The sequence below is a fragment of the Cyprinodon tularosa genome, unplaced genomic scaffold, assembly GCF_016077235.1.
Source record: "Cyprinodon tularosa strain WSP-4 unplaced genomic scaffold, ASM1607723v1 ctg36, whole genome shotgun sequence".
NCBI lineage: Eukaryota > Metazoa > Chordata > Actinopteri > Cyprinodontiformes > Cyprinodontidae > Cyprinodon > Cyprinodon tularosa.
In genome coordinates, this window is record NW_024039074.1 from 499,697 (window position 1) to 512,500 (window position 12,804).

Here is a 12,804-nt window from a genome sequence, read left to right on the forward strand (position 1 = left end):
CGTTTGAGAACGCGGTCTTTCCCTAACTCGGGACCAATCTGCACAGTTACATTTGTGTTTATCTTGACAGATGTGAGCAGAGTCTGAAAGTTCGGACAGAAAGAAAGAAGTCTTTATTCATACTGACGCATTTCCGTACAGATATCAAATAATTTCCTGATCCAAAGCGTTGTTTTGGCAGCTGCTTTTCGAACTCAACATCTCAGCTGTTCCCTTCTGCCAAAACCCCCCAGGAATAAACAGAAAGCAATTGAAAGACCAAAAATAGGAGGACAGCTTGTCTGTCAGTGTCTGTTTAGGTCCATTTCCCATATGTAACTGATACTTCAAGTATTTTATTTTTTTCAATCTTTGTACGACTTGTCTGCATGACATGCAAAAATGTTTTGCAGCTGGAGGAGATTGGCAAGAGGAGAGGAACTAAAACACCTGCTGTGAGATGACAGGAGAAGGAAATGGGTTGACATGTGAATATACTGACTGCTGCATGACATCAGGAGGTAAATGTATGAATGGAACATCAGCTTAATGGCTGTGGGTGGGATGGGATGGGGTGGGTTAAAAGGTTTTCCGAGTGAAGCAGTACAAAGGATGAAGTAAGGTTGTAGGGAGGGGGGATTGAAGCCACGCCCCCCTCTATGTCCTATCGGTCCATTTCGTCTAGCAGCGGTGTGGCATCTCCAGGCAGCGACATTGGCGTGCTCTCGATCATGGGGCTGGGTGAAGGTCGTGGCGTCATCCTCTGGGATTTCTTCCTGTCCTCTGCTTCTTTCTCCTTGAGCCACTGCTCCGCCATCTTGCCCCAGTCCACTGCCGAGGAGGAGGCGCTGCTGCTCGGTCTGTAGGGGGAGGAAGAGGACAGAGGGGGATTGTCAAGACAAGGTGGAGCGTTGATCTACCACCACTGCCACCTAGTGGCAGAAGAGCCAAACTATAAGAAAACAGGCTCAATACAAAGATCTTCTTCGCCTCAAAGTTGAATAAATAAAAATGCTTAAAAATATTGGGAAAATATTAAATTAATTAAACATTTCTTTTTTTAGTGGTTGAATCCCAGAATCTGGCTCCTTGGAAGTAAATCTCAAAGGACACAGTCAGTGAGCCTAACAACAGCTATGATGAGCTGAAGTTGTCCAGGAGGTTTATTATGTCACTGTGAAAGCAGAGTATGATGCTTTTACACTGCTGTAAAACAAAATCCCTGTAGCCTTAACCTAGCCTGTATGCTCATTGAGGATTTTGTTTCTTCTCTTATTTTGCCTTCAAAGAAAAGTTCCTCTGAACAATGTGTTTGTTTTTTCGATTAAGAGGTTGTTTTTTGTTTTGTGGAGTAAAACTTTTCCATTACTATGGCTTGGTGAGGCTGCAGGGAGCGACTTCGAAACAAACCAGTATCTTGAAATATTTTATTTTTTTATCAATTTACATGAAGGTATTGGTTGGTTTAAAAACCCTAACCCCTTGCTCACACTGGCTCCGGTGCAGTTACCGAGCCGACGGAGACCGCAACTCCCGCACACCCCCTCTCACACCGCCCTTTTGACTACGGTGCGGTGCAGCTCCGGCAACAGGTCCGGAGATTTAATAGAAGTTCACTTGAGTTCACGTAACTTCACGCGATAACACGGCCCAAATAAAGGATTTTTGCGAGAGCTTGTTGCGGAGGGCTCCGGCACGCCGCAAGGATAGCTTTCTTGCGGAATTTTCTGCAGTGCCGGAGTGTTTCGGTAACCGCAGCCGGACAGCTCAGCAGCCAGTGAGAGAGGTTTATGTCTTTTTAATGACTTGGAATCACTGCGGCGCCGCACCCACCGCACCGCAACGGTAAGACCGGAGTCGGTGTGAGCCTGGGGTCACAGATAGTGTTATTTCTCCTTTGTAAGTTTTAAAAAAGAGAACCGCATAACACTTTTACAAGGAAAAGCTGGATTCCTTTATTGAAACTAGGCTTATCAGATTATGACAGATTTATGAAGGTAAGAATGCGCTTAGACATAAAAAAACAAGCCTGACTCAACTAAATAACAAATGAAACAAAATAATATTATTTCTATAATTACTATAATAATTTCTTGTTTCAATTATTAATTATTCATAACATTTAATGAAGTCAGCCCATAAATAACACATAAAAATGGTCCAATTTGCAATGATTCATTAGAATTACTCAATGTTTTCTTCAAATCTTTGCTAAAGCTTCTGTTAGCTCAGGTCGATCATAGAGAAAGGAACATATCATATCTGGCCATAAAGGATTAAGTTTATTCAAGCCTCCAAAAAAATTACTGGAAGACAGATTTTCAATGAATGATGCCAGAAATACTTAAGCCAATAAAATCTTTCATTTAAGCCCTCCTGTGTAAAATCTTGCAATAGATTCTGATTCAATATAAAGTGCAGCTATGTTTCATTCCAATACTTATGGAACGTCTATTCATTTTCTTTTGTATGGATAAAAAGATGCAGTGAAATATATGTGTCAAAAAAAGTAAACATACTTTGGCTGCTGCGGCGTTTGTTGCTGCGGTGTTCGCCCTCGGGAGGAGGTGGACGATGAGGGTGTGCTGGACGCGTGGCCGTGGTGACCGCTCGGAGGGCCGTGATGGCTGGGAAGCGGTAGGTGTGGGTGGGTATGTACGTGTGAAGACTGAGGGGTGGAGCCAGGATATTGCGGTGTACCCAGGGGCTGCTGGCTTGGCGTTGTGTAGGAGTAACTGGGCGTCATTAAGGGTGTCGCCATGGGCTGCTGGGGTGTGGCAAACACCTGCGGAAAACAAATAACCAGTTTTTTTAACAATAAACGGGGGTAGAATTATTATTTAACAACAGGCTAAAGTCACTTCTAAGTAACTGAATGAAAGTCTGGTTAATTTCAACGACCAAATCAGTTATAATCTTAAAACTCAGCTTTTTGAAGAGCTCAGGATGTCTTTTTTTTCTGAGTATGTCTAAAGCTACAACAGTTACATGATAAGCAGAAGAGCTTCCTCCTCCTCCTCCTGTACTCCCGCCGTAGCCGTACTGGCTGGAGCCCCACTGGGCAGGGGTGGCATTTGGGTTCTGGCCTTGGCCCGTGACTGCAGCGATGGCGTTGAACATCTGGGAAGTCATGTTGCGAGGGAGGGCATTGACGGCTCGTGTTAGGTCTGAGGAGGAAGGAGGGAATACGTTACAAACATAAATGTGCTAAAACTGAAAAAAGAGTTTAGTTTGGATGGAGGCTGGACTGACCTGCAATATTAATATTGGCTGGAGTTGCGTTTACGGATGCAGGGGTTCTGGTTCTGCTGCTGTTGCTCGGAGTAATACCTTTGAAGGAAGGGAAATGTTAGTCGTTTACAGTGCATTTAACTGATTTATTGGGCTATTGCAGAGTAATTTATTTCTTTCATACCCGGCACAGGCTCCTGATAATGGTCCTTAAACCATCGGAAAAGTCCGTTGACTGTAGGAAATATCTGTGAACGGTAGCGAAAGCCATCTGGGGTGATGGTCACATACTCAATCCTAATGACAAGAGGGAAAAAAACAAATTTTTGTTCTTAAGGGAAGTTCTTTTTTTTTCCATTGAGACACAGATCATATCAGGAAAAGCTAAATAAATAAAACATTCAAATAAATTCATTTAACTAAAAAAAGCCATCCAAACTTTACTCCTTATTTAAATCACAAATGACCAAAAATGTATCCAGATTTCTATACTAAATAAAAGAGAATTGAAGTGATTTACATCAACCAGTTTGGATAGATTCACAAAGCCCTTTCAAGGACTTTAGGACTGCAGTGAACCACAGTAACAAAGAAAAAAAAATACAGTATAGAATAAAAGTGATCCTTTTAACAACAATATTTAAAGGACAGCTAATTATAAACACCTACTTCCCAGAAGATAAATACAAGTTATTTACGGTTTCATAAATAGCATATTTCAGCAAATGAAGCTCTATTTTCTTGCACTTGTTCTGAATATGTAGGTGTACATTTTTTACTGATAGAAAATCAGTAAAATCAATGTTGGGTGAACATTTGTGTTACTTGCACATGATTTATGTTATGGATATTTAAGTATATATATATACACTATATTGCCAAAAGTATTTGCTCACCCATCCAAATTATTGGAATCAGGTGTTCCAATCACTTCCATGGCCACAGGTGTATAAATTCAAGCACCTAGGCATGCAGACTGTTTTTACAAACATTTGTGAAAGAATGGGTCGCTCTCAGGAGCTCAGTGAATTCCAGCGTGGAACTGTGATAGGATGCCACCTGTGCAACAAATCCAGTCGTGAAATTTCCTCGCTCCTAAATATTCCACAGTCAACTGTCAGCTGTATTATAAGAAAATGGAAGTGTTTGGGAACGACAGCAACTCAGCCACGAAGAGGTAGGCCACGTAAACTGACGGAGCGGGGTCAGCGGATGCTGACGCGCATAGTGCGAAGAGGTCGCCAACTTTCTGCAGAGTCAATCACTACAGACCTCCAAACTTCATGTGGCCTTCAGATTAGCTCAAGAACAGTGCGCAGAGAGCTTCATGGAATGGGTTTCCATGGTCGAGCAGCTGCATCCAAGCCATACATCACCAAGTGCAATGCAAAGCGTCGGATGCGGTGGTGTAAAGCACGCCGCCACTGGACTCTAGAGCAGTGGAGACGCGTTCTCTGGAGTGACGAATCGCGCTTCTCCATCTGGCAATCTGATGGACGGGTCTGGGTTTGGCGGTTGCCAGGAGAACGGTACTTGTCTGACTGCATTGTGCCAAGTGTAAAGTTTGGTGGAGGGGGGATTATGGTGTGAGGTTGTTTTTCAGGAGCTGGGCTTGGCCCCTTAGTTCCAGTGAAAGGAACTCTGAATGCTTCAGCATACCAAGACATTTTGGACAATTCCATGCTCCCAACTTGGTGGGAACAGTTTGGAGCTGGCCCCTTCCTCTTCCAACATGACTGTGCACCAGTGCACAAAGCAAGGTCCATAAAGACATGGATGACAGAGTCTGGTGTGGATGAACTTGACTGGCCTGCACAGAGTCCTGACCTCAACCCGATAGAACACCTTTGGGATGAATTAGAGCGGAGACTGAGAGCCAGGCCTTCTCGTCCAACATCAGTGTGCGACCTCACAAATGCGCTTCTGGAAGAATGGTCAAAAATTCCCATAAACACACTCCTAAACCTTGTGGACAGCCTTCCCAGAAGAGTTGAAGCTGTTCTAGCTGCAAAGGGTGGACCGACGTCATATTGAACCCTATGGATTAGGAACGGGATGTCACTTAAGCTCATATGTGAGTCAAGGCAGGTGAGCAAATACTTTTGGCAATATAGTGTATATATATATATATATATATATGTTTTTTTTTAACCCTTTTTAATGTTGGCTAAATATTTGTTACTTTGCACAACATATTTTTGAATAATGTATACCTATTTTACAATACATGCATGTAGTTTTTAATACTTCAATTACAATTGATTAAAATTGTAATTGTCCAAGATGAGAAAGGCTAAAAAAAAAAATATATAATTTGGATTTTATTTGTTAGCATATCGCCCAGCCCTAGTTTAAGGCCTGAAGCCCAAAACACATCTGGTTTATTAAGCAGAACAGTGATACACAGAACATCAGCAGGTCCTATTCTAAATGACTTAACCAAAATGAATGATTTTTGAAGTGAGCTTGTCTGGATGATAATCCCATCATGATGTCCTGGTTGGACATTTAAACATTCTTAACAGCAATGTGGAAAGTTGAATTGCCTCTATGAATAAAATCTCTATTTATAATCAGCCTTTTTATTCTCCTCTGATTGATAAAAACATGGATATAAAAAACATGTCGGAAAAAGAACCATGAGAAATAGTCCAAGTTTTAAAACATCCTCTACTTAATTAGCAAAAAGAGATAGATTAAACAGATTTAAAACTTATAAAAATAATGTATGAGTTACTGCAACATTTAATTTCCCTTTGGGATTAATAAAGTATTTTTGAATTGAATTATGACATCCATCCATAAACAGCTAAAATTTCAAACCAAAGAAGATATTTGGAATGAAAATGTTCCAAATAAGATAAAACATTACATTATTTTGAGCTTTCTGCTTAAATATGCTGGTTTAAATGGAGCTGCTTGCATTATGATCAAACCGATATATTTGCTCTTCTTTGTAAAAAAAACCCCCAAAAAACAAACAAAATTATCAGTTCAGTAAGCCATCATCACAAAGGGAAATAAGTGAAGCGACAGCTCTGCTCACCGAGGTTTTCCACGGGGCTGGTAGCCCAAAATAAACTTCCCTGGGAGGTCTTTACAAGCCGATATAAAGTAAGGAATGAAGGTAGGCTTCTCTCGTTTTGTTCGGATTAATAATTCCTCCATTTTCTGTCAAGGAAGAAACAAAACAACGGTAGGAGAGGGCAGGCTCATCACTGGCAGACAAAACTGTTTTATGGAGCACATTAAACCTTTGTTTACCTCTTTGCTTCCTCCGCTGCAGTCCTGGAAGTATTTATGTCCCAGCAGATCTCGCGCAAATGAGGCCATTGGCTGAATATACCGAGCGGTTATTTCATCCAGATCCTCGAATTCCTTTAGTTATAAAACAGCGGTGTTAAATGTGGAAAGCACAGAAGACATTTACTGAGGGGTGCATGTGAGGGAAAATGAGGATGTGGCTCACTTCGTTATTGATCCAAAGAGTGTGGCCCAAACTGAAAGCGTTTTCTTTGCCTTCCTCTCTCACGTCGACATGCTGGTAGATGCCATCAGCCACCTAATGAACACAAGGACAGAGATAGAAATAAGATGGTTTAGCAAAAAATAACCTGATTTACTTTATTTAAAGGCACACTATGCAACATTTTTCAGTTAATTAATGTGTTCCATAACGTTTTGGATGATAAAATGAGTAATTTCAGGTTGAACAAAGGTATTTTAGGCCGCCCTGGTGGTCTGTGGGGGAAACACTGCACTTGCAATTGCAGGAGCACCGACCCGCACCCACAGGCTCAGAAGTCTCGCGAGAGTCGGTCTTGCTTTACGGCGAGAACTGCTACACGCCCCAGTTAAAAGCATGCTCGTTGCTAGCACAGTGGCGATCTTTGTGCAGTGCTGCTTTCACACCGGACACAGCAAAAGCAGCAAAATCGCGTCTGCTGCTTCATTTTTACTGCCTGTACCAGTTAGTTCTGACGCGCGGCTGAAGCAGCTTTGCTGCTCTGGCTGCGCGGTGCAAAAGTGTGTCTGACGCGCGTTGGGCGGAGCTTCACTATCCTTTCTCTGCCTTGCAGCTATATTTGCTGTGATCAGTGGGAATAAAGTAGTTTTAATATGTTTTTAAGTGAGAAAATACACCTGAAAACGTAATCAGTGCAGTCAGTTCATTCAGATCATCATCCTGCCTTACAATATTTTTTCTGTCGGAGCCGCTCAGACCCCCACATACCAGCGGTGCGCCGACAGTAGGAATCCCTTCATCAGCAGCCTCTGGCCGGGTCGCCGCGGCAGCTGATAGGTGTTTTTCATCTAAATAATCCAAACTGCAGGCAGCAGGATAATAAAAGCCAACATATTCTGCCGGCAGATTTCTGCATTTTAAGTTAATTTAGGCGTCAATAAACTGTTTAAGAGGAGTGATCATCAGCGCTGTGTCTCTCTCCCTGCCAGCTCCCAGATCAGCTTCTCTGATTGGTTGACGCGGCGCGTCGATTAGCAAAAATTCAATTTTTCCATCTCGAGCAGCAGCGCGTTTGCGGCGTGTCAGATGCTTAGTCATTCGTTGCGTTCGCCTGTCTGCTAAGCTCAAAACAACCGCGCCTGGCTTGACGGAGAAACCAGGAGAACAGCTGTGCATATTTACGACAGTGCACTTTCGCCCTCTGGGGGGAGCCTCATTGGAAAATCAACACCGGTTGCATAGTGTACCTTTAAGCTAAGATTGAACATTTCCTGAAAATGGAAATCCTTTAGTTTAAAACGCTGTTTTAGATGCAGCATTCCTTACCTTCCATGTGACTGTTAGGTGGTTCTCCCCTTTGCTGCTGGGCCTGATGATCAAGTCTCCCTGGTCGAGGGTCTCCATCATCTTCTCTGCCTGGCTAAAACTGATATTGTGGAAGTTGGGGTGGGCGATCACGCGCTTTATATATGCTAAGAAGAAAAACCAGACGTGCATTAATACAGAGCTTGAGTGAGGATCAATTAAGCTTATTTTTAATTATTTGCTTCGACTAACGCGTGCGGTGCTGTTTCTTTTTGAGTTCCTCCTCTTGTTTCTGATCCTCTGCTTCTGTGTCGAAGTCGTAGTAGCTGTCTTTAGGAAGCTTCCACTCGTTGTTCTTGTCCATCAGATCTGAGGTGCGGCACGTGAGGTCAACACTGAATTTCTCTATGTCTATCTTCATAATCCTGCAGTGAACAGTCATGCCCACCTGAGGAGGGGAGGAACAGGAGAAGTGAAGCATTACACACATGACTGGAGAAAAAAAAAAAAAAACGCAGAAAAAAATGAGACAAGTTCAAGATTTATCAGGAGTCGAATTGGTGCAAATAGAAAAACACAAAGATTCACCTTGACCCTCTCCTCAGGGTGTTTGACCACTTTATCGCTAAGAAATTTGGTGGGAATGAATCCCTGGACTCCATTATCTAATCTGCTGCGGACCCCGATGGCCTGACCCGGACAGGAGCCGCTGTCAAAGTGATTCCACACCTGAAGCAAAGAGAAAAGAGCAAAAATAAAGATGAATTTAGCCTACAAGGATCGTTCTGAGCCTAGATTCACTCTTCCTAAATCTTTGCTCAACATGTTGCCTTTTTTTAGTCTTAATTTCCAGTGGATTCGCCCTGAGAAGCTTAAAACAATATGATAAACATTCGGCATACCTCCATGTTAAATACAGAAGTCGGACCAAAACAATCAAAGGGATATAAAAAAAAACAAGACGAAACGGTCTCTATTTTTTTTTTTTAAAACAGATATTTGCTTGCATTTTGTTCGACTTGCAAAGACACAAAGAAGATATATTATTTGTTTTTGTTTGATATATTAGTGTTCTTGTTGTGAATAGCTATACAAAATTAACTTCAACAGCCTAGACGTAAAAGAGGGTATATTTATGAATCTAGCAAAGGGTTTAAAAAATGCAGCCTGTGTTTTTGAAATTGTTAGGAAAATAGTTTCCTGTTGGTACAGTTTGATCTGTGTAGACTCTGGCTTTTGAAAAACACAGCACTGGATTAAATAGAGGATGACCGTAAGTCTTCACCATCAGAAAGTTAAAGCTCTCTTGTCTATAACTGGTGTGCTCTTATCGGAGGTAGGCAGACTTTAAAAAAAGGATCTGGTACCTCACTCAGCTCGGGGAAATTGTCCTGCTGGCAGAAGGGACACTGCCACAGTCCTGTAGCATCATTCCTAATGGCTTGGTCGTAGCTCTCTCCCTGAGGCCGCCGGTGAGCAATACCAGTTACCACACTGGTTATTAACTTACCTGAGAGGAAAGGACACAAAATGTTAAGATGTGATGCATTTCCACCTGTAAGGTTGATTCTTTCTAAATCAGTGCGTTTTGATCCCTAGGGACTAAATTTAAACAGTCAACATAGACTAATGAAATATGTACCAATATAAAAGGTCTCTGGAGTTTCCTTGGTGAGCAGATTGAAGACTTCCTCTGTATTGGGAACTCTGTAGGGAACCCTGAGGTCTTTGTACCTGCAGCTCAGCTCAGCTCGGATGTCATAAAGCGTAATTCCTTTGTTTCCGTAACCCTACAGGATGAAACGGAACGAGAGATTACCCATGTCCTTAGCCAATGCCGAGCACATTTTTTTTTACCCTCACTGTAAAACTCCTCAAACTGACCTGTCTCTCAAGCTCCTCAGCGAAGGCATCCAGGTCCAGATCCTTCAAGCGTTCTGGATTTTCCAAGATCTCCTCCAGAGCTCCGGCAGGGTTCGCATCTTCTGCAGACTCGTCGTACTCGAGTGCGTCAACAGCCATCTTGCGAGCCCACTCGTACGTCTCAGGGTGGACACGAGAACCATCCAGCACCTCTATGTAGGAGTCCGTACTGCCAGGAAGTTCAGAAAGATGCTGATTATAACAGTTTGGCCACTGCTTTAACCAGCCTTCTATGTTTACCAATTTTTACATTAAAACCATCGTCTTCATTGTATTTAGCTGAACTCCAAAGTTATAGATCAATTAAATAGGTGTTTCAATATATCACACGTTGAATCTGAAAGGTGTGTCTTTCATCTGTAATTAAAAATGCATTGAGTAGCTCTTACTGCATGTTAAGGTACCGACCTGTCCCCGAGGGACGCTGTGTCAATCTTGATGAAACCAGCACAGTTGATAAAAACTTTGGGTCCCATGTGGCACATTGTGACCAGCTGCGTTCTGTTTTCCAGACGAGTGTTGTTTTGCTTTAAAATCTGCACAGAATAAAACCACCAAGGTGTTTAGATGGATCACAGATACAGAGGCTGTGAGGTTTTTCAGTTAAATCCTGACCTTGAGGAGGTGGGCACCCTTCCTCTGCCCCAAACCACAGACATACTGGACCAGGCTCTGAGTGTGGGGATGGGCGATCGCTCGGTTCACGTCTACCCCGACCTCGTTGACCCGGTTGATAAATTCACAGTAGAGAGCGTTGAGCAAATCCTCCTTAACCACGTGTTCCTAAGAAAGACCAATGATTTATTAATATGCGGTGTACTTTTTCACCATTTAAAGAAGAGCTGCTTTATTTTTTCTACATGTAGATTCAGACAAAAACATTTTTTTTTCCATTGTTTCCATAAGGAGCCATAATGGAATAAAAGCAATGAAACTACACAATGGAAAAGCATTGTATAGAAAATAGTAATGTTTGCAGTAATCTAAGTAAAAATATATAAAAAGGTACAAAATAGTGAGCCTAAAGAAATCAAAGTGTCACATATTAAGGTCTATGAATCTGTCTTACCTGCAGTGGGTTTAATTTCAGGCAGAGAATGTCTTCATCGGTGCTGCAGACCTGAGCGTATTCAATCAGAGGATCCTGGATCTTCCTAGCTATTGAAACAGCTTGTCGCAGCAAAGGAGGATAATCCCTGAAGTCATTCTGCAAAAAATAAAAATAAAAAAGGTTCAGGTGAAAACGAGCAACAGATAAATTATTGTATGGAACTCTTTCTGCAGGATCATTCAAGTATCAACAATTCACCTCTGACTTCTTGCTGTTCATATAAAGCGTGGCCAGTTCATTGTCAACCAGCTCCACTCCCACAGCAGGCAGGGACGACTCCTGCTCCAGCTCACTGATGGTCCTTTTTATGTCCTCCATGATCATCTGAGCATCTCTGCACAAAGGGTGTTTATTAACAACTTAATGCATCTAAACTTCTAATATGACCGTGTCAAATTTTCCAAAGGATGTGTAGCATTTCCTATCTAAACTGTTTTTTGTTTCAAAAATGATGATTCTTTATATCAATAAGGGGTTAGAATGAAACAATGATGTAGGATGTAGCTAAAGTGAACACATCTGACATTGAGTGAATAGACTACTATCAAAATCTAACCAAATCTATCCACACAACCTTAAAAATCTTAAAGCTACTGGAATCAGTGAATGCAGGATTTCATGAGGATTTCACATGGAAATATCTACAGCAACTTTCAGGTAGATTTAACTCAAATAAAGCTAATAATTTGTTACACCGTGTTCCTTAATGATTTACACAAAGTAAATTTTTTCTAATGTGACCAAATAAATGTCTTTTTGAGGCATGTGAACAGATGTTTTTCTTCTTGAATGAGATTGTTTAAAGTGGCATTGTTTTACTATGAAACAATAACAACCTGTGAAATATTCTCAGCAAAATAAAATAAAAGCCCGAAAATGTTTAGAAAAATGCTTAGCTAAAACTGATGTAATTAAATTTATTTTTTTCCTACCGATTTTCCCCGGCAACAGCAACAACATGAGGTTTCTTGCTGGAAAGAAACTTTTTGAGATTTTCAACATCCTGAGCCTGTGGACGATGGGGACAACAAAGAAGGGAAAATGACTCCAATTCATCCAGATATCTGATTTTAACATCTAAATGAAGAAAAAAAGCAGTTTGCAAAGAGCTTCAGTTAGTTTCTGCACCTTCTTCTCCCTCTCATCCTCCCTGAAGGCATTCCTCCTCTTCATGAAGTACGGCAAACGGAGGAAGTCCACCACCTCTCCATCCCCATTGATCAAAGCACAGAAAACTGGTGTGTCTCTGTTTAGAAGAGTCATTAAATAATGGAATTAAACTCTCAAAAAGGCGCTACATGTCTTTCTCTTTTTAACTTGAATTACTCTTTCCATATTTGTACAAAAGATTCTTAAACTTTAGATAATGAAGTAGTTGCACCTGCTAGGAGCATAGGCCACCCCCAACACACGGATGCCTTTCCCCTGACTCTCATCCATTAGGTCATCATCCTCCTCCACCTGCTGGTCGGGTCTGTAGGGAGCCACTTTAAGCCAGTTGTACAACCGGCGGCAGCAGGACTTTAAAAAAATGAATAAAAACATGAGTTTTTCAGGTCAAATGTAGAAAAAATACTTAATGCTGTAAAGAAGCTGTTTGCTTTGATGAGAATCTGTGAATTATAATGCTAACTTAAATTTCTAGTGAATCAGAAATGCTTGCCGTGGATCTTTTGAAGATATACCTTAACAATGCTCTCTTTGGCCTCAGCGATTAGCTTGCTCTTGAGCTCCTTGGCCATCTGAGGGTAGAGGAACTGGTTGAGAGCTCTCTCTATGGCCAGAGTTC

General features: G+C 41.7%; 1 protein-coding gene across 1 annotated transcript in view; it reads right to left on the reverse strand.

The window, feature by feature from the left end:
- Positions 1–90: 90 nt before the first annotated feature.
- Positions 91–12,804, reverse strand: part of supt6h (SPT6 homolog, histone chaperone and transcription elongation factor) — a 24,860-nt gene continuing 12,146 nt past the window's right edge. The window contains exons 16-37 of the mRNA XM_038295771.1: positions 12,701–12,804; positions 12,397–12,536; positions 12,144–12,261; positions 11,948–12,024; positions 11,214–11,349; positions 10,974–11,111; positions 10,520–10,687; positions 10,313–10,440; positions 9,866–10,073; positions 9,624–9,771; positions 9,349–9,491; positions 8,570–8,710; positions 8,234–8,429; positions 8,003–8,148; positions 6,680–6,772; positions 6,475–6,588; positions 6,257–6,381; positions 3,395–3,507; positions 3,232–3,309; positions 2,968–3,146; positions 2,499–2,764; positions 91–839 (exon numbers count right to left, since the gene is read on the reverse strand). The exon at positions 12,701–12,804 is cut by the window's right edge and continues 92 nt beyond it. Coding sequence (XP_038151699.1) covers positions 644–839; positions 2,499–2,764; positions 2,968–3,146; positions 3,232–3,309; positions 3,395–3,507; positions 6,257–6,381; positions 6,475–6,588; positions 6,680–6,772; positions 8,003–8,148; positions 8,234–8,429; positions 8,570–8,710; positions 9,349–9,491; positions 9,624–9,771; positions 9,866–10,073; positions 10,313–10,440; positions 10,520–10,687; positions 10,974–11,111; positions 11,214–11,349; positions 11,948–12,024; positions 12,144–12,261; positions 12,397–12,536; positions 12,701–12,804 — 3,155 coding nt within the window. The 3' untranslated portion in view covers positions 91–643. The remainder of the gene's footprint in view (positions 840–2,498; positions 2,765–2,967; positions 3,147–3,231; positions 3,310–3,394; positions 3,508–6,256; positions 6,382–6,474; positions 6,589–6,679; positions 6,773–8,002; positions 8,149–8,233; positions 8,430–8,569; positions 8,711–9,348; positions 9,492–9,623; positions 9,772–9,865; positions 10,074–10,312; positions 10,441–10,519; positions 10,688–10,973; positions 11,112–11,213; positions 11,350–11,947; positions 12,025–12,143; positions 12,262–12,396; positions 12,537–12,700) is intronic.